General features: G+C 40.5%; 1 protein-coding gene across 32 annotated transcripts in view; it reads left to right on the plus strand.

Annotated features, from left to right (window-relative positions):
- Positions 1–15,631, plus strand: part of ANK2 (ankyrin 2) — a 688,006-nt gene extending 672,375 nt beyond the window's left edge. For 21 of the 32 annotated variants that reach the window (XM_082389582.1, XM_082389587.1, XM_082389584.1 and 18 more), the window contains 7 exons: positions 1,390–1,672; positions 3,321–3,612; positions 6,518–6,601; positions 6,713–6,877; positions 7,886–8,068; positions 9,998–10,089; positions 13,274–15,631. In XM_082389582.1, coding sequence (XP_082245708.1) covers positions 1,390–1,672; positions 3,321–3,612; positions 6,518–6,601; positions 6,713–6,877; positions 7,886–8,068; positions 9,998–10,089; positions 13,274–13,457 — 1,283 coding nt within the window. In that variant the 3' untranslated portion in view covers positions 13,458–15,631. Of the gene's footprint in view, positions 1–1,389; positions 1,673–3,320; positions 3,613–5,936; positions 6,030–6,517; positions 6,602–6,712; positions 6,878–7,885; positions 8,069–9,997; positions 10,090–13,273 lie in introns of all 32 variants that reach the window. The other 11 variants (XM_082389568.1, XM_082389566.1, XM_082389577.1 and 8 more) reach the window with 1 other exon arrangement.
- Positions 15,632–22,355: the final 6,724 nt, after the last annotated feature.

A 22,355-nucleotide genomic window follows, 5' to 3' on the forward strand; every position in this document is an offset into this window, starting at 1 on the left:
ATCTCTTCAAAAGAATAGTCTAACTTTTCTGTCACTACTCTCTACTTTCTCTCTTCCCTTCTCTCTAGAACTGTCTCTAGAATCCACACAAGTCAGGTTTTGTCATCACCACTCAACAGAAAAGAATCTTGCAAAATTCACCAATTGTTTCCTCATCACCAAATGCACTGAGCCATTCTCAGTCTTCGTGTTCCTTTACCTCTTCTTAACATTTGACACAGAAAATTAATCCCTTCTTCTTAAGACATTTTCTTCACTCACTTTCCATGATAACCTCTCTTCTTGTTTTTTCTATTTTCTTATTTTATAGGATAGTCTTCCTCAATGTCTGTCTGCAGCTTACTTTCCATAGGTTTACATGATGGCATGTATTACTGTTCAGCAAGAGCCTCATAGCTCGTCCCATCTCCCATCTCTCTCCCTCTTTCCCAAGTCCCAGACACCTGGCCTCTGGGCTGTGCCCTGGGCACCCTACACCTTCTCAGGCTTCCAGGCTCTGGTGCTTCCTCTTCCCTGCATTCTGGAGTGTTCTTCCCTAAGATCACCAAGTACCTTTTTCTCTCACTCTATTCAGGCCTCTGCTCAAGTATCAGCTCCTAAGAGGAGCCTTTTCTGACAAATCTATCTAAAAAACTGGCCCTCTTTTCTTTGTACCTTCACCCTGGTTTCAGAAATATGAATCTGCAGAAATGCAAGTTCAGTCAGGCCAGAAGCCTCTTCTGTCTTGTTCACTGCTTTGGATCCAGCGTCTACAGCACCTACTACAGTGTTGATACTCAATATATATCTACTGAGTGAATAACTAGATAGATGAAGGTCAATCACACCTCTGCCGAAAGTTTTTCAGTGACTCCTTATTGCCCTTGCTATATGAAATTCCTTAGCTTGGCCTAAGAGACCCTTCCTCAAAAGAGTACTAACCTCAGAGTGTTGTTTAATACAAGTTAATACTTGCAAAGCACCTAGAATGGTGTCTGACACATAGTAAATATTCAGAATGTGTTAGCTATTTATTATTATTATTATTAATGCTCTTCTTACCATGTAGATTTATGCCTCAACTGGAATGTCGCAGTTGATACCTGCCTATCTTTAGGCCTCCTTAAGATGTCATACCCTCTGCATTTCTTTTCCTGATTCTTTAACCCTGAGTTGGACGCTCGGCATTCATTGGCTGGCACCTGTGGCCCAGTCACTCTGCATTTAATTGTCTCTTACTTGCCTGAGCTTCCCTAGATGGGCAGCATCTTGAAGGCAGACACAGTGCCTCTTTCAGCTTTGTAACCATGACCGATCACAGACATGGCATGTAGTAGTCACTTAATAAATACCCACTTAATATAGTTTAGCTTCAATTAAATATTTAATTTAAATCGTTCTCCCCTGTAGGGTTCTCAGTGCTTCAAGAGGAGCTGTGCACAGCCCAGCACGAGCAGAAAGAGGAGCAAGCTGCTTCTAAAGAGGACGAGTCCTATGACCAACCTCCCATCGTCTCGGAGGAAGACATTTCTGTCGGTTACTCCCCTTTTCAGGATAGCATCTCCAAAACTGAGGGCGACGGCTCAGCAACAGAGCTCCTTCCCCAGACTCACAAGGAGCAAGTTCAACAGGATTTCTCAGGGAAAATGCAAGACCTGCCTGAAGAGTCAGCTCTTGAACAGCAGGAATACTTGTGAGTTCCAAAAGAAAGCCTATGCAGTGTCATTCCAAAGACACAAGCCAAAATGCAGAGGGTGCCAGGCATATACAAGCGTAAATCGTTTTCAAATAGTTTTCAGAACTACAGGAAAAAAAGCAAAGTATTTGAGACATGACTGTGACGGCGTTGTATGGCACAAGTCTGCTTGAACCAACTTCCAGTTCCATGACCTTGGGCAAAGGCCTAAGCCCTTTGAGTCTTGGTTTCCACATCTATAAATTATGATAATAATATACACCTTATTCATCTTATAGGGTCAAAGGTCAAGGATATGCCTGTGAAACCATTGTTGAAACTGTAGACCACACAGTTATTACTTGTATGTTTGCTGCACCTCACTTCTCTGTATATGTGCCCGTCACACCCTGGCTGGTTCAGAAGGTGAACAGTGACAGTGTAGGTGAAGCAGCCCTTGTGTGTTTCAACAAAGCTATGAGGTGGCTAGCAATAAAAATAGAAATGCAACACAGATTACTCACGTGGAATGAAAGGCCATTAGGGGTTGGGGTGGGAATAAAGAGAAGTCTTCTAGGGCGCTTCTGCCTAAAGGAAGCTGCAGAGCACTGTCAGCTTAGAACTCAAGTTCTGGGCTTTCTGGAAGCAAAGGCAAAAAAGAGTTGTATAAATGACACTTATTGTATAGAAAAAGCAACCAGATCATGAGAAAGGCAAGCATGTCCCAGCCCTGAAATGTGAGAATAGCGTGTCAGGAGGCTGTAACACAGCATCTCCTTTGTCCTTGAGTGAGTTTTGTGCTGGAGTCACTGGAACTTGAGAAAAGGGTGAAAGGGGTATTGAAATGAGCTTTTCTTCCACGGAGCACTGCCCCCTCACCCATCTACCTTTAGATTGTAGGGGAGAGCATAAAGAAGAGGTCAGGAAAAGAGAGAAGGAAAGAGAAAAAGATGGGAAGCAAAGAGGGGCTATCAGAAAGGCACTTCGGGCATTTAATATCTATGGAGTGACAGAAAATTAGAAGGAAGGAGCAGAAAAAGCAAATAATTTTTTTCTTTTAGAAATATTATAAAGATTACCTTGCTTATCTCCAAACTATATCAGTAGAAAAAGTTTCAATGCCAACAGATCTTCCTATCAAGTAACACAGTTTTCTGGATGGATAATAAGAATCTCCCTATATTTATGATTATGGTAACTATATTAACATGGGGTTTATACATTGCTTTTTTAAAACTTGGCAAAATTTTGATTCTTGCTTCAAAAGCCTTATTGTCTACAGATCTTTGTTATATAAACCTCCTCAAATCATCAATATTACCTTGAGTTATCAAAGGAAAGATGAAATTATTATATATTAATATCTCTCATTATTTATTAATTATCTCTACTTGTAGAGATTAGGAAATGGTAATACATTTGAGGATAATATTTATTATTTTAGAATACATTTTTCCCAATCAATGCTAGATCAGTGAGCTGTAACTGTATTCTATATTTTACATATAATTTTAATTCACATTTCATTTCTTAGCCAAATTTACAAAACCTCTTTAGACTTTCATGGACTGTGAAGACAAGTTCCATCTTCCCTTCCAAATCCCTTGCATCAGCAGGGGCAGAAATGCATATGCTCTCATGGTATAATTGGGCTTTTCTGTTTCAGTGTGACAACCCCAGGGACAGAAGTGTCAGAGACTCAAAAGGCTATGGCAGCATCTGGCTCTCCCACCAAGACACCTGAGGAAATCAGCACCCCTACTGAGGAGGAGAGGCCATATCTCCAGACCCCGACATCAAGTGAGCGGGGAGACTCTCCCATTGTGCAAGAACCCGAAGAGCCCCCAGAACGTAAGGAGGAGGGTTCGCCTCGAAAAACCAGCCTCGTGATAGTGGAGTCTGCTGATGACCAGCCACAGGCCTTTGAAAGGCTCGATGAAGATGCTGCTTTTCAAAAGGTAGAATCTCCTCCTCTATTTCCTTGCCCACATGTAACAAAGCTACAAACCTTCTTCCAGTTTCCATTTCTCTGATGGCTTATGTTTTCACAGAAAGGTTTGCCAAATTAATTAACTTGGGCCAAGGGAAGCCCTCAATCCCTTTTAAAATCTGGGAACCAGTGAATCTAGAAAAAGATGATACATGGTTCCAATTCTAGCTACTTGACCATCAGCCCTAATTTTATAGCTGGAAACCCTTTTGCTAAGAAAAATGAACCCTGGGGTGAAACAATATACCAGATGTAGCTTTTCAAAATTAGTAATCTTGGGCATAAAGAAGACTAGTGAGGGGAATTAACCGGGCCTCAGGTAAGTAAGTCGGCCTGCCATGGGAAATTGCTGGAACCTGCACTCTTGTTAATCAGGTCCGTGCTGTCAGGCGATGAGCACACAAACTGTGGCTATTGAGTGGGGTTTACTCCCAAAATAAATTTTTCTCATTAGAGGAAGGACTATTTCCAAGCGAAATCTCCTTATGTGTATTTTAAGAATGACTCAGAAAAAGGACATTATGCCTAAATTGATGGCTGGTTCTAAATGTCAGAAAATTGATAGCAGCGTGAATATGCATCACTGTCTTTCCTTTGTCTTTAAGTGAGTTTGATGTTGCGAAGAGAGGTGGAGAAACTCATTTAAACCATTTACTCTCAAAATGTGGTCTGAATGGTCCATATCCCTCAGCTTTAACTGGAGGGCTTGAGCCCTCCCTACTCAGGACTCCTGAATCAGAATGAATCCCAGGGAGGGGAGGAGAGGGGAGAAGAATCTGCATTTCAGTAACTCTGTAGAGGATTAAATTAGATATATTTTTCCTTTTTGGATTCAAAAACATTTTATATGTCGAAGTATTTTTAAAGCATGAATATACATCTTTTAGGAAAGAATGTTTTATAAAAGAGTTAAAACTCTGGGGGAGAAAGTGATACGACACATCTTTGGGCTTAACATCTACATTTGTTTTTGTTCACTATGAGTGTGATATCTGCTAGCAGGATTTATCTAAAATCATAGTTTAAAATTAGTGGAGGTCCAGGCAGATGAGAACTGCTCCAAATTTTGGCAGTTATCTTAAATAATGAATTCATCCCATGAATGGATTTTTATTCCAAGTTTGCCTTTGTATAGAATTATTCATCTCCAAGTTTTTGGCTTAAATGAATCCTAGTAAAAATGTTTCGTAGATGCTGTCTGGACTTAAAAGTTGCCAATTTTAGTCTAAGAATCTATAGGCTAATTGAAGCATAGGCTTGAGAGTTATCTGGATAATTCATATATTTAATCTGTTCTATGTATATAAATAAATTTTGACAAGTTGTCCTGTATTCCACATTATTTGTATGGGCCTGTTCTACTTATTCTTGATGAATTTCCAATTCTTAAGCTTCCTATTTTGACCCTTATCTTCTCATGACCCTGACTTGAGGGTCCAATTTCAATCACTTTTCTTGCTGACCATATTTCTAGGCAGCAGATTCCTAAGTGTATTTAAAGAATAATTTGGTTTAAAATTTACATGTTTTCCTTTAGCAGGAAAGAATATAGAAATATAAGCAGTATTTTAAACTATGTTAACAAAATATAGTTGAGTTTTCTTTTTTTTAATAGCATTCCATTAGGAAAGAGTGATTCGATATATAGCTCCCAAGACATACCTTTTAATCTAAAGTTATGTTCTTAGCTCCAGCTTTGGCTTTGGGCCAGACCCATAAAATTGGATTGGCCTCTGTACCTCAACTTCTCTGCAAAATGAGTCTAATACTATTTGTAGCCAGTCTTCCTTCCTCTATCTTGCCAGTAGGGAAATGTACTACTGGCCAGATAATAGCTACAGGAAATTTTGACTTCCTGCAGAAAGTTCTGCTACAAGAATTAAGACATTTCTATACCTTTGGTTGGATCATTCTAAGCCTAAGCCCAAGAGGCAATGGCTCACAAGTTATTTATTGTGCTGCCTAGGGTCTGTTTACATTTGGTTATTCACCAGGAGTTTTGAGTCCAAGATGTAATGTGGGCAAGCTGCTTATTTCTTCTGATGGATTTTGACAGATGGGTGCTCAGACAGCTTTCAGAATCCAGAATTTTTTTTTTTTCATTCAATGAACAAAAAGCTATATTCTCACTGAAGTTTGAGCCCAGCATGCACTGTTTTCACTCCTGCTGGCTTGTCCACCAAAATCAGCATGAATAAAGCTTTCAGAAACCAGTGTGAGCTAAAGCAGAAACCAGTAGTGAAGGCATTCCTTAGCATGATAAACAAAACAGTGCTTCCATGCTTCCACCAGGAGCTAACAGAGGAATTAGGTGAGCTGGAGGCCAGCTCAGATGAGGAAGTGATGCTATCTACCAGGGTTGTCCGCCGACGAGTGATTATTCAGGTACCAGCTGTTAAATTACTGCACGTCTGGGACAGTTCTGTCCCCGTAACCCTTCGAGAGTGACCGACCTGGAGCGAGGGCTTGGCATGCTCCTTAGGTAGTGCATGGCCTTCAGAAAGCAGATCCCGTAACTCTCCTAAGTTCTGTTTGTGAAGAAATGCAGCGGTAATGACATTCGCCGCCTACCTCCAAGCGAGCAAAGAGCAAGATTCAGCCTCTTCAGTTCCACCCACCTCACCTCTGGCTTGTCTGTTTTTGTTTGTTTGTTTGTTTAAGTTTGAGCTAACTTTGGTCAGATTCTCTAGCATGTTATTACCCACCTTTTTTTTTTTTCTTTTAAACATACTACCTGACAGGATTTGGCATCTCAGCAATGCTTCTCAAAGCTCCTTTAATTTTCTAACGTTCCTGGCATTGTAAGCACTTGGGAGTAGTTCCTCAGCATTGATGCCAAATATGGAAGTGACCCTTTTCTCTCAACTGTGTAGGGAGATGATATGCCTGACATACCCCCGGAAACAGTCACAGAAGAAGAATACATCGATGAGCAGGGACACACTGTGATAAAGAAGGTATTATCTTAAGTATCTTACCATGGTTAATTTCAAGCCTTCTGTCTAAAATGTATCAGTACCCTGGCACTGTCACTCAAAAACAAGATACATGAATAAAATATCTTCCAGGTTACTAGGAAAATCATTAGGCGGTACGTCTCCTCTGATGGCACAGAGAAAGAAGAGATTATGATGCAGGGAACACCACAGGATCCCATCAACATTGAGGAAGGGGATGGCTATTCCAAAGTCATAAAGCGCATTGTATTAAAGAGTGACACTGAACAGTCGGAGGTGAGACCATCTGATTTTCCAGAACTGATTTTATGGAGAGGTGTAAAATACAGCTCACAAGAGATGGACGAGATTGTTTACTCCTATTGGCCTCATTTCTCCCCTTTATAAGGCAGTCTTCATTTAGTTACACATTCATTTTTTTTCTTTGTGATTTTGTGGAATTTTTAGATAACCATCAGCGATATTTGTAACCATTATACTCATTGTCTTTGGTCCTTTCTAGGTCTACTTTCTCTTTAATTCAGTTGACCACAGCAGAAATCCAAAAGTCAAATTTTAAAAGACAGCAATCCCATCGGCTGGCAAGCAGTAGGTTCTGAAAAACACTTGTGCAAATGCACTGTGGTGCTTTGCCCAGTGGGCAACAGCAGCCTTCTGTAGGGCACCTTAGATAAATATTTGATTTCCAAACTTCTGCATTTCAGAGTCACTGAAATCAGGATCCAGAAACTCACTTGATTTATAGTTTTATTTCTTTCTGTTTTACTTCCCTCTTTCAGAATCATATTTACTCTCTTAGACATGTAATTTGGGAGGTTCTTACCATCTCGCATTCATTCACATCCTCAAAATTTTATGATCATACACCTGAGGTTCTCTAAAAACCTACAGTTTCAGTTTCTCATAGCTCTGACAGTTCCTCCTTTGGAGGTTAATTTTGTCTTCATGATGTCAAGACAAAGCATTTACACACGGGAAAAGAGAGTTCATCCGCAGGGTGCTATGTTTGCACTGCACTGAGCAGTCAGTTCCTCAGTCATGAAGCTTCCTGACCAATTTTCATTCAAGTGACTAATTAAGTGGTTGATTTGGTACTGTGTACATATAGTCATAATATAGATGTTGCCAACTGATTCTAGATTTTTCTTCTAACTGCTTCTCGTTGACAAAATGCTGTTTTCAGGATATACCATTGTAATGTGTGTGTTTTTTAACATAGAAAAATTCATCATTGTTACATTTTGGCAGTCAGAAACTGTATATTTTGTGTCCTTCATTCATCAGGTAACTTTGTCTGAGCCCAGCATTTTGTCCAGTACCTCACAATTTCAGGCTGAACCCGTGGAAGGCCGTAGAGTCAGCAAAGTTGTTAAAACAACTGTGGTACATGGAGAGAGGATGGAGAAGCATCTGGGGGATTCTAGTTTAGCCACTGATCTTCCTTCAGCCAAAGATGACTTTGAAGAGGTATAAAGCATCATCACTTTGTCTGTGTGTGTGTGGAGGGGTATTTTATGTGTGCTTTGTGTTTGAGAAGAAAATGATTTATCATTGTGTCATTCCATACATGTATTCATGGAAGGATGCAGAATAATTCAAGAGAGTAGAATTCCTGTTTGAATAATGTGTACAGTGAAATAATATTTTACTCAACTTACTGTGTTCATTTGTGCCACCTTAAGAGCCTTAAAAAATCCATATGACCAGGATTCGCTTCAGCTCAATGAGAATCAGAATCTCTGAAGTCGGGACATGATTGTACCTCTTGCCTAAAAGTCCCAGAAGTGACTTGCACTCCCAATTAGTAAGGGAAAGAAATAGATATTGTACATTATCTTTGCTAGCTAATATTCTCAGATATTTCCAATGATAGGCATTAAAGAAAATTCAGGTATCTTTTATTAGTTAAGTTCTGATTTTCAATAATTAGGAAACAGGTCCACAGTGACATCCACAAACACTTATTACAGTTCAAAAATCCCAACATTCTGGAACTCACCTAGTGCACTGTGGTAACTTAAATGGGAGGGAAGTCCAAAAGGGAGGGGATATCTATATGTGTATACGCTGATTCATTTTGTTGTGCAGTGGAGGCTAATACAACATTGTAAAGCGACCATACTCCAATAAAAATTCATTAAAAAACCCCACAACTAATAGATTGGTAATGCTACAAATGCCATAATTGATAACCTCATATTAGAATTTTGCAATTTAAAATGAATTGGCTTATTTTATATAATAATTGAATATTTTGTTTCTATATCACCAGTTAAAAGAGGGTTTCAGGCTGCTGCTTATTGTCTAGGATGTTTTTCAAACTACACATTCTAGGTCTTTTCAATAAATGAGCAGCCAATTTGAATAAAATGTCACAATTTTCTATTTTTAATTCTGGATTTGAAACACTAAAGATATCAAAATGTTGGTATAAGAATTTTGATCCAGTGAATGGAACTTATGGTGCTGGTGAAGATCATCTGAAATAAATTTCCATATCTTAAAAAAAAAAAATCCCAACATTCTGAAAACCAAAACAAGTTTTATAAGTTAGTAGCAAGCTACTTTGGCAATAAAACTTAATGTGAACTGACATGGGCCTATAATGACTTGGCAGTCTTTTTTATTCTACAAGAGTGAATGTTCATGTTTTGCTATTGATATATCAATGGCTTTGATTACAGGATGCTGTCCCTATCCTATCTGAGCTATTAGAATATACAGTATATACATCATATTACCTTTCTAAAATCCAAAAGGAAAAAAAATCTGAAATCTAAAACACATCTGGCCCCAAATGTTTCAACTAAGGGACAGCGGGCATGTGCAAACATCTTTGAAACATTCTTTACTATTGAAACATTTTGAAGTTAAATGTTACATGTATGTCCTCTTTTATACCCACAATATGCATTGAGATTATATATGAATCCATTGGGATATTAAGAGCATACCTTATTTTAAATATTTTTAGTTCTTCACATTTTGACAACTGGTGACCTTGGACAATCAAAAGATGTATTATCTGATTATACCCTTTGGGCCTTATTTGTTCGTTGCTTGTTTTTGCCTCTGGTCATTATTCATTGTATTTGTCATTAGAGTCTTCACTGCAGAAAGGATGGGGGTGAGGCAAGCACGAAAGTAGAAGTCAACCAGTATAGTTTGCAAGAATTGGAAAGTAATTATCAATAGAACAAATCTCCCTCACAAATGGGAGAAATTTAACAGACTTGCTAAATAAAACTCAATACTTAGATCTGCCCCTAAGAATTGTTTTTCTTTATCCTTTCAAGAATGTTCTTTTATACTATTCATTAAGCAGAGTAATAGGTTATGTTAGAGTCTATGGTTTTTGATGGGTTTTGTCTTCTTTTCTTTTTTTTCTTACTTCAGGCTTTGAGTTACACAGGTAGCCACATGGAAGTCCACTCCCCCAGTTTAGTAGAGAATGAAGTCCTGAAGGAGGATGGATCAATACTTAGAAGGTTTGGGTTAGCATGGGGTGATGCTTTGCCAACTAACACCTTTAAAAAGTTTTCCAATTTTAAGAAAAGAAAAATAGAGCCCCTGCATCTACCTTAAAACCCCTTGGGAACTGCAGACTCTCCCTGCATTGTAAGATTTTTGTCAAGTGGTACATCTGTCACTGTGTCATTCCTGAAGTGTCCTCTTGATGCTTTAAAAGTAATACTAAGGCATGATGATAGTCAGACGACTGTTCACACAGTCGCTCCCTGGGTTTCAGCAAGTCATCAATTTCGCTGAGGCCAAGCAGCTGGGATATTCCATTGTAGAGCACAGTAACAGGAATCTAATCAATTGCTCACAAATTAATTTTGTGACCAGCTGCCTTCAGCTCTTGGTAATCAATCCTTTGAATGGCACATTGTTTTTTTGTTTGTTTTTGTTTTAAACAAGCTGCTTCATGACTCTGCATGGGAGTGGCAAATAACATGAGCATGAGTTTGATATCCATGAACCTCAATGCACCTAGCGAGGCTGAAACCAGGGGCTTTAATAAGTTAAGAAAGTATTGTAAAAGCAGTAAGCAGCTCATTTGTGCGTATGAACAGGGACTAGCTATGAGGCTTTCAAGTCCACGCCCATCCCCATCACCTATTTGATGTGTAGACTTCGGCACTGTTGCCTTGGTCTACCCTCACCTCTCTCTGGGCCTCTCGCAGCACTGTGAGTATTGACAAAATGTTCTCAGCTTTGCAGTGAAAAGACACAATGGAAATTGAAGTTACTGTTGTGCTTTTCACTTCATTGAAAAGAAGAGAAAGATTGTCATTTATAGTACTCTACAAAGCTATTTTTAGCCTGTAGAACATAATAATTAGAACAGTGAAATTAAAGGTTCTGTCACAATTCCACCCTCCAACCACATGTGAAAAACAGCGCCAGCTAGGAATGTAAAAGAGAGTAATTGCTCACAGAACTTTAAAAATGCTATATATGAATTCAGGATAAAGTGCTTCTTATACTCCGAACTTTTAAGTCTTTTACTCAGTTATTCATATGGAACCACATAAACCACAGACACCCTAGCATCGTGAGATCTTCACATGGGAATAGATTTAGAGATCAATTAATCCAAAATTCGCAATGACGGCTGGTGAGTTCGAACCTAGGGATATAGACATCTCAATCCACTTCCACAGCTACTTAGTCATGGAAGTCTATCTGTGATCTGCAACACTTTATCTTATATGTTGCTGAAGACATTTGATCATACCCGCTGCTTGAGTCGTATACATAAGCGTATTCATAAACATATTCGTCTACATGTGTGAGCACAAAACACCAGGGGATGTCCTATGATAGAAGCTTATCCCCCGACACTAATGCCATAGACGTTTATACTAGCTCTTGGCAGCGATAGTCAGATATTCGCCTTTTGGGAGAAAAAAATATATGTGGATGCTGAATAGTTAGAAAACATAATCTGATTTCAACCACTGGAACCAAATTTGACCTTTTTATCAAAAGGAACAAATTTAAGTTGGCTTTCAGATACAAAATAATTCATGTAGAATCAAAGGAAAGGGGAGGTGAGAAAACACGAAAGAAGGAAGGAGACAAGATGTCCAAAGGAAAGCGAGAAGAGTTCTGGCTGAAGTCAGCCATTTTTTAAAAATCAAGGTGATCTTAAGAAATGCATAGAGGTGTTGGAAGGTAGAGTAATGCTAAGGGCAGCCCATGGGCAGAGCCCCCAGCTTCTGGACACTAGGAATCCATAGGAAAATGCCAGGTAAAGCTACGAAAACTGATCCTTCTGATGGTGGTGTACAGCAAGGCTGCATGGCGTCGTGGTTACAGATTCAAGCTCTGGAATCTTTGACTTTTGGCCCCACTGCGTAGTAACTGGATTATTTTTTATTTGGAGCATTGCTTAAATTCTCTGAGATCCAGTTTCCTTACTTGTTATTATAATAATAGTACCTGGCCCATAAGGCACGTTCACCACATATTTGCAGAATGAAGAATTGTATTTACCAGTAGAGCGGGAGGGACTTACCTGGTGGCGCAGTGGTTAAGAATCTGCCTGCCAATGCAGGGGACATGGGTTCAATTCTTGGTCCGGGAAGATCCCACATGCCGCGGAGCAGCTAAGCCCGTGCGCCACAACTACTGAGCCTGTGCTCTAGAGCCCGCGAGCCACAACTACTGAGCCCGTGTGCCTAGAGCCCATGCTCCGCAACGAAGAGTAGCCCCCGCTGGGCGCAACTGGAGAAAAGCCTGCGCGCAGCAACGAAGATCCAATGGAGCCAAAAATAAATACATAAACAAGTAGAGAGGGAGAAGAGCTGAAAGGGAACAAATCACAGTATAATCATTTTCAAGCAAGGATGCGGGAAAATAATAGTACCGACGTAATAGTACGTCAGAGCCGCTTTTCTCAAGTAATCGCTGGTCTGATGAAGGGCCAAGAAAGCAGCACACTGTTGAGTAGCTGTAGGAGGTATAAAGTGGGCCAGTACTTGCGCTCTGGGAAGACTGAGGAAGGATTTGTCTCTCGGTGGTTTTTTTCCTTCCCCTCTCCCTTCCCCGCTGTCTCCAGATGAAGCTTCAGAGGCCTGGGTCAACCTTCAACTCTCGCTGGTAGTCACCTGCCTTTATGCTGATAGGATATTATTCCAGTTTTTAAAGACCTATAACCCATGGGAAAGTTCTCTTAGAACATTTTTGGGAAGTTTGAGTTGGGTAGTGCCTCTAAGGATTAAGCTGGCAGCTAAGGTATTTTAAATAAATTAACTTAAAAACTCTTTCTTAGCCTGTCAAAAATTACATATGGAATCACTATTTCAGGAGGAGCCACATTCTTTCCTAATCAAAACATGAATGATTGTGTGGTTACTTTTTGAGAGAATCATATGAAAGCACGGTTTCATTTATTTGAAATATTTCTTAAAGCTTTAAAAAAAACTCCTTGCTCCAAAATACTTTTTAAAAATCTCATGAGTCATTTAAGATGGGAGAACCATGTTTAAAAGAAAGAAGGGAAAAGATGGCTGTACTTGTTCTACTAGTAGCCCAGTGTAGAAATATCTAGAGGTAAGACAGTAAGCAGTACTTTCATATCGTGGGTACTCTCAGACCAAAGGTAGTGGCTGCCTTTTAGCAGTGAAGAAAGAAAATAATGTTCTCTTGTCTGCTTTCCTCCAGGACAACAATGAGTAAAGCTAGAACCCAGAAGAGGGCTGTGGTGAAGGACCAGCATGGAAAACGCATTTACTTGGAGCACCTGGAGGATGTCCCAGAAGCACTAGACCAGGACGACCTCCAGCATGACCTCAAGCAACTCCTTCGGCATTTCTGCAAGGAGGACTTGAAGCAAGAGGCCAAATGAGAGGCTGTCCAGTTCTCACACCAGAAACCACACATTCACTCGATATGCAACTTCCCGTTCCATTAGAGGAGTGACCTAACTGGCTTGATTAATGGGATTTCCACTTTTAGCATATACACTGCATTTTGTTTGAGTTTTTCCCCATCCTCTTTAACTGTAAACTAATTTGTGACCAAAGATAGCATCCTTCATCCTGGATGCTGTATCCACTCCTTTGTTGTGTCTGTGCTCACCTGGGACCTGGCCACCTCCGTTATTCTTCTTGGCTTCTGCACAAGCTCCATGAAAATCCAATGAACAGAAGAACTTCATCTGCAGACCTCTTCAAATGACGATACCTAGGAATCCTTCAAAGAGATACCCGTGTACAATATATATAGCTAAAATGCTCAGACGAACAACGTATTAAAACCACTGCCTGTCATAACTACACTGGGCATCACGGAATAAAAGGCCTCTAGGAATTGCTGAACAGTGGTTCACTAAGATATTGCTAACACAATCGAACGTAATACAGTTCTCCTGCAAAAGAAGCACTTCAGACCTACCATGTCCTTAGAACTTCCAGAGTAGCCCTGGCTCCTAGTGAAAGATGGGTTAATAACCTTGAAGAACTGTCCTAACTAAGCACTTATTGCTGGTGCTGGCCAGCTGCGATTGATGACTCTCCAGCAGCCACTGAGGGAGGGGAGGAAGGGAGCAGCGGCAACGAGGTGAAGCAGCGAGGTATTCGGTTGCCAGCAGTGGCATCCGGCAGCTGTCTAACATCTTCAGGTCCTTTAGATTTGGGACGTGTTGGCAGGGTATTTTAAAAAGCTATAACTACTGTAGTTTTCCAGTTTTCATTGCTGCTTTAGCAAACCACGCTGTCTTATTGGTGGTACTTTCTCCTGGCCACTGCACTGTAGATAAATCATTGGAAACAAGATTTGCCCCCTACACAAACGGTTCAACTCCTTCACCGTGTTGGAGTGGTTTCTTTTATTTTTTTTCTTCCAGGTTTATATCTTCTCTAATACCTGCATGTAGCATTTAAGAATCAAACCACAGTTCAAACCCATCTTCTAATCACATGGATGGTTTTCATTCTTTTTACCCTCAGCAAGCACTTTTCACTTTTCAGCTAGGTCTGTTTTTTAGCTTGCAGACGAGATTGAGAAATCCTGAAAATTTTGGTTTGGGTTAAAATTTTGGGTTTATTTATTTGAAATCCAAACTCCCTTGGAAACCCTGAAGTGCATTTGTGCACTTTCCTGTTTGTTTGTTTCAAAGAAGGGACTTTAATCATCTGAGTGATTTCCGTGTCCTATTCCTTATTCCTCTAGTGGTTGAAGCTGTGTAGCATTTTAACATATATATATATATTCACAAATATATTCATATAAACAGTATACATTTTGAATCAGTTATTTGTTAAAGAAAAGTATATTCAATGAAGATGAAATTAAAACATTTTGAAAACCAGAGTCTATCCTCCAGGGATTAAACATTTTCGAATTCTATCTGGTCTTTTCCTGTTGTGCAAAAATGACTCATTGTTCTGAATGTCAAAAGCAAAGACGACAGACAATGGCATTTCATCATTTCAAGTAATTTTGCCAAGAGAGAAGATTTCCTGGGAGGGAGGTTTCCCACAAGCCAAATCTCCTAAGCCTCGAATGCTAGCACGTTTGGCAGCTGGATAGGAAAGAAAGCATCTTTGGCAGCCAAAATGAAGGAGGCCAGTGGTGAAACATTTTGGACATACCATGGCCTCCTTGTCCACACCTTCACTGGAGCTCAAGAAAAGCATTTCTCTTGTGTTATTTGCAGTGCAGATGATGTCTGTGTAACAACATAATGGTTAATCACCTTTTTTTGATTTTGATTTTTGCTGTGTAATCAAAAAACTTGAATAATGTGAGAAGAAGTGAATTTTCAGTTGATGAATCAGCATCTTGTTCCCATGGTGATAACACTAATTGAATATATCTATGAGGGCATGTATTAGTTAATGGAAAAAAATACACTAACAATACATAGCTGCAATGTGTACAATGGCTGATTTAATTAAATAAAATGTACAAGTGTTAAGTGTGGCAACAGTGATTTGTTCTTCTTTAGCACTCACCTGTGATTTCAGGAGGTAAGACATTATTAAAGAGATGAAATAGGTGTGAAGCCAAAAGAAAAACGGCTTGCCTTTGTTCTTTTTATTTGGTAACTGAATATGCTCTGTGCCCAATGCTGTGTTAAGCACTGGGAGAAACAGGAAGATTGTATCCCTGCTCTCAAAGAACTTTTATTGCTATTGTTATGCAAAGGGAGAAAAACAAAGATTTCGTTTTGGGATCACTAGTAAATGAGAAATAGGAACTTGTGGGCTTGGAGGAGATGAGGAGAGGGGATCCAGGGGTGGGCAGCACAGAGAAGGACCCCGGATTCACTTCTCTCCTGTAAGGTCATGGCTCTCAGGAAACACCTTCTGCCGTGGGGAACAGTGTTGAGCTCTGGGGTTTTATGTATCTCTCATTGACTGAGAATTAGAAATGAAATGGATCCGTTAATAGAAATAAAGACAGGGCAGGAATATGCAAAACTGAAATCAGTTTTGTTTGGAGACTATTTTGGGTTTTGCTTTTTGAAACATCCCTTTAGTGCTGCTATAGCATTTTTTACTGCAAAAACAGGACAGAAAGACATGGTTTAAAAATTAAGTTTTATTTAAATCTTATCTAGTATGAGATAGGAAACTCACTGGATCTGGCTTATCTGCCTGGTTGATTTACAAGACCTTCCAAAATTAAAGTACCAGTTATGCTTGAAATATTTCAAAGAAAAGAGAGTCAAAGTTAAAAAAAAATTTTTTTCCAGAGTGGGAGTGTCTGTGTGACCATCCCTCTTCCTCCCGTTTGTTTCATGTGCTGTGCTTTCTATTGACAGGAACTCTGAGCTTCCATTGCCTTGAGTTTGATTAAGGAGATTAAAGCATCAGAGAATGTTCAGTGTCTTCCCATGTTTAATTATGTGGTGTGCAAACCCCAGTAAAAAAAGGAACAGTGATTCATATGACCCTTTACAGAAATATATTTAAAATGTGAAGTTGGGGGGAACCCTCCCGACTGAGGGAAGATTATGCACATCTCATAAACGACTTGAATTAGCCATAAAGAGTTGCAAATTAAATACAGGCACGTTGAAACAAACTTGAATTTGAACTTGGGATGCCTGTGTCATTTATGCCATCACGGAAGGTCTGGGTGTGGGCAAGTAGACAAGCACATGAATAAAACAGATAAAGGGAAGCTAAACAAATATTTAATGAGAACCAAAATCACTACAAGTTTTTCTTAATTCATAAAGATGGTCTGCTTGTTTTCATTATGTTATTAAAAAAAAAAAAAAGCTGTTTGAACAAGTCTGTCTTCAGTCACCACTCCCTGCTTAAAAACTACACTGTCCTTCCTTCAGTTAAGGTATGCTTTCTGTTTCTGATCTAATTAAAGCTAGAATTACAATCTTGGAATGAATCACCTATGTAAATATGTAATACAACTTTTTCTCACTCTAAGAATAGAACATTTAAGAAAATCTTTTAAAGACCTTAAGAAAAACCTTCATTCCCACCCAACTCCTGCACACGAGTTAAAATATTCTTTTTTGGTTATACTCCTGGGAAAAAAAGAAGTACTCCCTTGCTTTGGATTAGCTCCAAGGTATGGAGTAAAACGATACACATAAATATATTTTGGGTAGAGCTGTTATGTATGGTAGCCAGAGATATTTGACAGTGGTATTTGCAGTACTTCAACAGATATCTTCAATCACTAGAAATGCTCAGTTAATACATCCTTGAAATATTTCAGTGAGGCAATATGACACAAAGGTTAAATAGATGATCTTGGAAAAGACTGGAATCAATCCAGCTATGTCGATATTTATGTGACTCTGTGAAAGTTTACCCACTGGAACACAATTCCCTTATCAATAAAATAAGAGAAGATAATACAGTCATCCCTCATTATCCACGGGGGATGGTTCCAGACCCCCTGCGGACACCAAAATCCGCGGATGCTCAAGTCCCTTGTATAAAATTGTGTAGTAGAGTCAGCCCTCCAAATCCACGTGTTCTGCATCCAGGGATTCAATAGGTGAAAAACTGATCCACGATTGGTTGAATCCAAGAATGCAGAACTTTGAATAAGGAGGGCTGACTGTACTTGCCTCAGAACCCTCTGGCCTTCCCAGACCCAGGGAAGGGCAGCAAGTCCTGCCCCATTTGTCACCCCCTTTAATCCAGAAGTGCCACTGTGGCCTATGTGTCCTTGGAGGCCATTAGGTATGGACCCATATTTGTGACCTTCCGCTTCTTTGGGGAGGAGTGAGCCCCTGGATTGGTATTGAAGGTGTTAGCCCTCTAGGTTAGAAAGTAAAGTTAGCTGCTTCCTCTCAGGGCCTCGCAGGACATGCTTGTCAATTAAGCCCTTTGGTTCACTTCCCCTTCTGGGGAAGGATTCTTCAGGATCGCTTATTCTCATCAGGCTCTTAGCGCACAGTTCTGGTGTCCAGTCCTTTTTCAAACTTCCCACACATACTCTGTTTCGGGTTTTCTTTCTTTTCCACTTTCAAAACTAGAGAATTAGATAAAGCCACCCAAACTCTCCTACGTCCAGCTTAGCTGCTGCAAAGAGAAGTGCTGGCAGGGCCCTGGGCTGGACACAGCAGCTGCCTTTGCGGTTGTGCAGAAACAATTGAATTACAATGTCCGCGTGAAATCCACACCCTGCCAGTTTTTCTTGGGTGTTGATCAGAACTCAGCCCTCCTCTAGGCCACGATATAGGGTTTACGTGACACTAGTCTAGCAGCAACTTCTGGATGAGTTGGACCTTGTGTGTATTTTCCAAGTGACTCACAAATATTTGATACCTTAGAGAACCACCTCCCCCGGCCACCCACTCTCTCACCCCAAAAAGTCAGAGGAACAATTTGGAGAGTCTATTTTTCCCACAATGCCGTTAGCGTTTAGATTGGTGTGTTAGTTTCCTAGGACTGCCATGACAAAACACTACACACTAGATGGCTTAAACAGCAGAAATGAATTTTCTCACAGTTCTGGAGGCCAGAGATCTGAGATCGAGGTGTCAGCAGATTGGTTTCTTCTGAGGCCTTTCTCTTTCTCTTAGGCTTGCACATGACCGTCTTCTCCCTGTGCCCTCACGTGGTCTCTCTTCTGTGTGTGTGCATCCCCATGTCTCTTTGTACATCCAAATATCTTCTTATTAGGACACCAGTCAGATTCCATCAGGCCCACCCAAGTGGCCTCATTTTAAACTAATCACCTCTTTAAAGGCTCTGTTTCCAACTACAGTCACATTTTGACAAAATGACGGTTAGTGCTTCAACATATGAATTTTTGGAGGACACAACTCCACCCACAATTGGGTTTAGTCCAAAAAAACAAAGCCCACTAGGTATTTTAAGTAGGAAAGGATTTAATGCAGGGAATTAGATACTTACACAAATATTGGAAGAGCCAAAAGAGTGAAGGCAAGGAAGCCGATGCTACTTTGAAGAAACTTCTTAAGTGCAGAAATCAGAACTCCAAGCAGCCACTGATGGGTTGGGCTCTTTGCAGCAAGAAGTGTGTGCTGCCTAAGAGAAGGCCCAGACTTGAGTGCATAAAACCCTCCTCTGTCTTCTGCCAAAGTCCAGGCACGCTCCCCAGCTGCCCCTTGACAAATAATTTGCTTCCTTTTCTTTCCCTTTCAAACATCAGGCAAACACATCATTGGCAGGATGTATCACATGATGCCACTGGAAAGGGATGCCAAGAAATATAGTCCTAAGCATCTTCCCCTGCCTGCAGGGAAGAATGTAGAATAGAGCAGCAGCAACACAGGGGCTGAGCCACAGAATAAGTCTTCATCCATTCACTCACTCATGCACTCAAGACCTACTCTATTCCAGACATTTCGCTAAGTACTTAGGGTAGATTGAGGCCAAGATGATCATGAGTTTTTACCATTGCCAGTCACCATTGAAAGTGCCCTTGAAACTTCTTTACTTTCTACCAAAACCTATGAAGTATATATAGATGAGGAAATTGAGGGACAAAGGGCTTGGGTAATTCACTCAAGATCGTGCAGTTGAAAAACAGCAAAGCTAGGATAAGAACCCAAGCAGATGACTCCAATAGCAAACCATGTTCCGTCTTTGAAAGACATAGTCGCTACCCCTTGAGTTTATAATCTTGCAGTAGAGACATATGGAACCAATAATTTCACAAATAATTAATTAAAATTTAAGTTTCTTCTAGAGAAATACCTTGTTACCTTATTTATAAGGAAATAAGCCCTGTTCAGTACCATCCTCACTTCTATCCTTCTGCAAAATCTCTTTCTCCCAAAACCGACTTTCTCTTCCTCACCTGCTTCATACTCAGCTGATGACCTTGACTCTGTTTTATAAGAAAGTAGTTGTCAATGGGCATTAATTACTTCAGTGTTGTATTGGTCAGGGTTCTACAGAGAAACAGAAACAATAGGATGTATGCATAAATAGAAAGTTATAATAAGGAATTGGCTCATGTGATTTTAGAAGCCAAGCAGTCTCAAGATCTGCAGTCAGCAAGCTGAGATCCAGGATGGTATAATTTCAGTCCAAGAGCCAGCAGGCTCCAGATCTAAGAGGCGATGTTTCAGTCTGAGTTTGAAGGCAGGAAAAGATCCATGCCCTAACTCAAGGCAGTCAGGCAGAAGAAGTTCCCTCTTACTCAAGGGAGGGTCAGCCTTTGTGTTCTAATCAGGCTTTCAGCTGATTGGATGAGGCCCACCCACGTTGGAGAGGGCAACTGGCTTTCCTCAGCCTACCAAGTCAATTGTTAATCTCAACCCGAAATGCTCTCACAGACACACTCAGAACAATGCTTGACCACCCAGGGCCCAGTCAAGTTGACACATAAAATTAACCATCACAAATGCTTTTCCTCTTCCTACCTCCCAAATTATTCATATCCACATGCACGCTAGCCCTCACTGTTCTCACCAATTATACTCTCTACTGGCTCTCTCTCCCACCTAGGCACACTTTCAGGTTTCTCCCAGTTTCTGAGAAAACAAATTTATCCTCCAGTCCTGGCGACCAATGCTCGCTCTCTCTCTCCCTGCATATGCGTCCCCAGTTTCCTCTTTCACAATCCTCCTTCAAGTCTGGCTTCAAAAAAATCTACAAACTTAACGCATTAGAAACTACGGGGTATGTCTAAGCATAGGTCAAAGGAAAACTAAAAGCCTTAAACTAAGGGTCATAATTCTTATGCCTAGAGTGGCCAGACAGGAAAACAATGTGTGAGTTGTCTGGGCAAAGAAAATAAGAACTAGTAAGGCCTGTGGCAAACTTAGAGAGTATGCCACATGTAATATATATTGAGATAAATATAAACCTTCAAGAATCAATTTATTAATTACAATAAAAAACCAGTAAAAATGCAAAATCTATCTGAGAGCTGTCTTTTGAAACAATAATATAGATAATTGCCACTAACATAAACAAGAGGTTAGAGAAAGCAGAAATGTGCAATGGTAAGAAAGAGAATGGGGGAGTGTGATATTGTGATTTATAATGAGAAATATATTTGGTCTTGGTTTCTGGCACGGAGTTCCTAAAACCCTGGGAATTTCTTGAGGGACAAAAGCAATGGGAGCATCTTTTGTTATTTGGTCTCTTTTCCTCAGTTCCTCAAATGGCTTCAGAGCCACAAACGTGAAATAGATGTCTTGTTATTCTTAACAAGCCCTTTCCACTACGCCTAAGTTTATGTTAGTGCGGTGACTTTTGGAAAGCACCTAAGGATGGGGACTGGTTGCCAGGGGAACCAACCTTGAACAGAGGGGTGGAATATTCCGTCCACCACCCCATCCCCCAATTTCCAGGGAGAGGAGGGCGCTGGAGGTTAAATCAATTACCAGCAGCCAGTGATTTAGTCAATCACGCCTGCGTAATGAGGCCTCCATAAAACCCCAAATGGCTGGGGTTTGGAAAGCTTCTGGATGGGTGAATGAACACTTGGAGATGTGGGGAGAGCGGGCGCTAGGAGGGAGAGGACATGGAAGCTCCTTTCCCCGCACCTTGCCCTGTGCAGCTCTTCCATCTGGCTCTTCCTGAGTTATATCCTTTTATAATAAACCCGTGATCTAGTAAGTACAATGTTTCTCTGAGTTCTATGAGCTGCTTTGGCAGATGAATTGAACCCAGCCAGGGGGTCATTGGAAACTCTATAGCTGGTTGTGCAGAAACACAGGTAACAACCTGGGCTTTTGACTGGTGTCTGAAGGGGAGGGGACAGTCTTGTAAGACTGAGCCCTGAACTTGTGGGATCTGATACTGTCTCCGGGTATAGTGTCAGAATCGACCCCATCCAGCTGGTGTTGGAGGGTTGCTCTTTAGGGTGGGGAATCCGCACCCTCCCCCCGCCTGCCCCCTCCACCTCGCCAATACACGCGCACACACACACACACACACACACACACACGCACAGGAATGAGGAGCAGAATCTCTTTAGGAAGATAATCAGGGAGGAAATAATTATAAGAAAATGTTACCTAATTTTATGTAAGTAAATGCAGAAACCTGAATAAAAGAGATGACTTTGTTTAAAAATTGATCACAGAAGAGATAGTAAAGGTAAACCCTAAAGTGATGGTTAATTTTGTCTGTCAGTTTGATTGTGCTAAGTAAGGGATGACCAGAGAGCTGGTACATTACTTCTGGGTGTCTGTGCAGCTGTTTCCAGTAGAGGGTAGCATTTGATGTGTAGACGGAGTAAAGAAGACGCCGCCTCACCAACGCAGGTGAGGATCGTGCATCCCATTAAAGGCTTGAACAGAACAAAAGACAAAGAAAGGGCGAGTTTGCTTTAG

The sequence above is a fragment of the Balaenoptera borealis genome (assembly GCF_965194805.1).
Source record: "Balaenoptera borealis genome assembly, chromosome: 4".
In the NCBI taxonomy this organism is placed as follows: domain Eukaryota; kingdom Metazoa; phylum Chordata; class Mammalia; order Artiodactyla; family Balaenopteridae; genus Balaenoptera; species Balaenoptera borealis.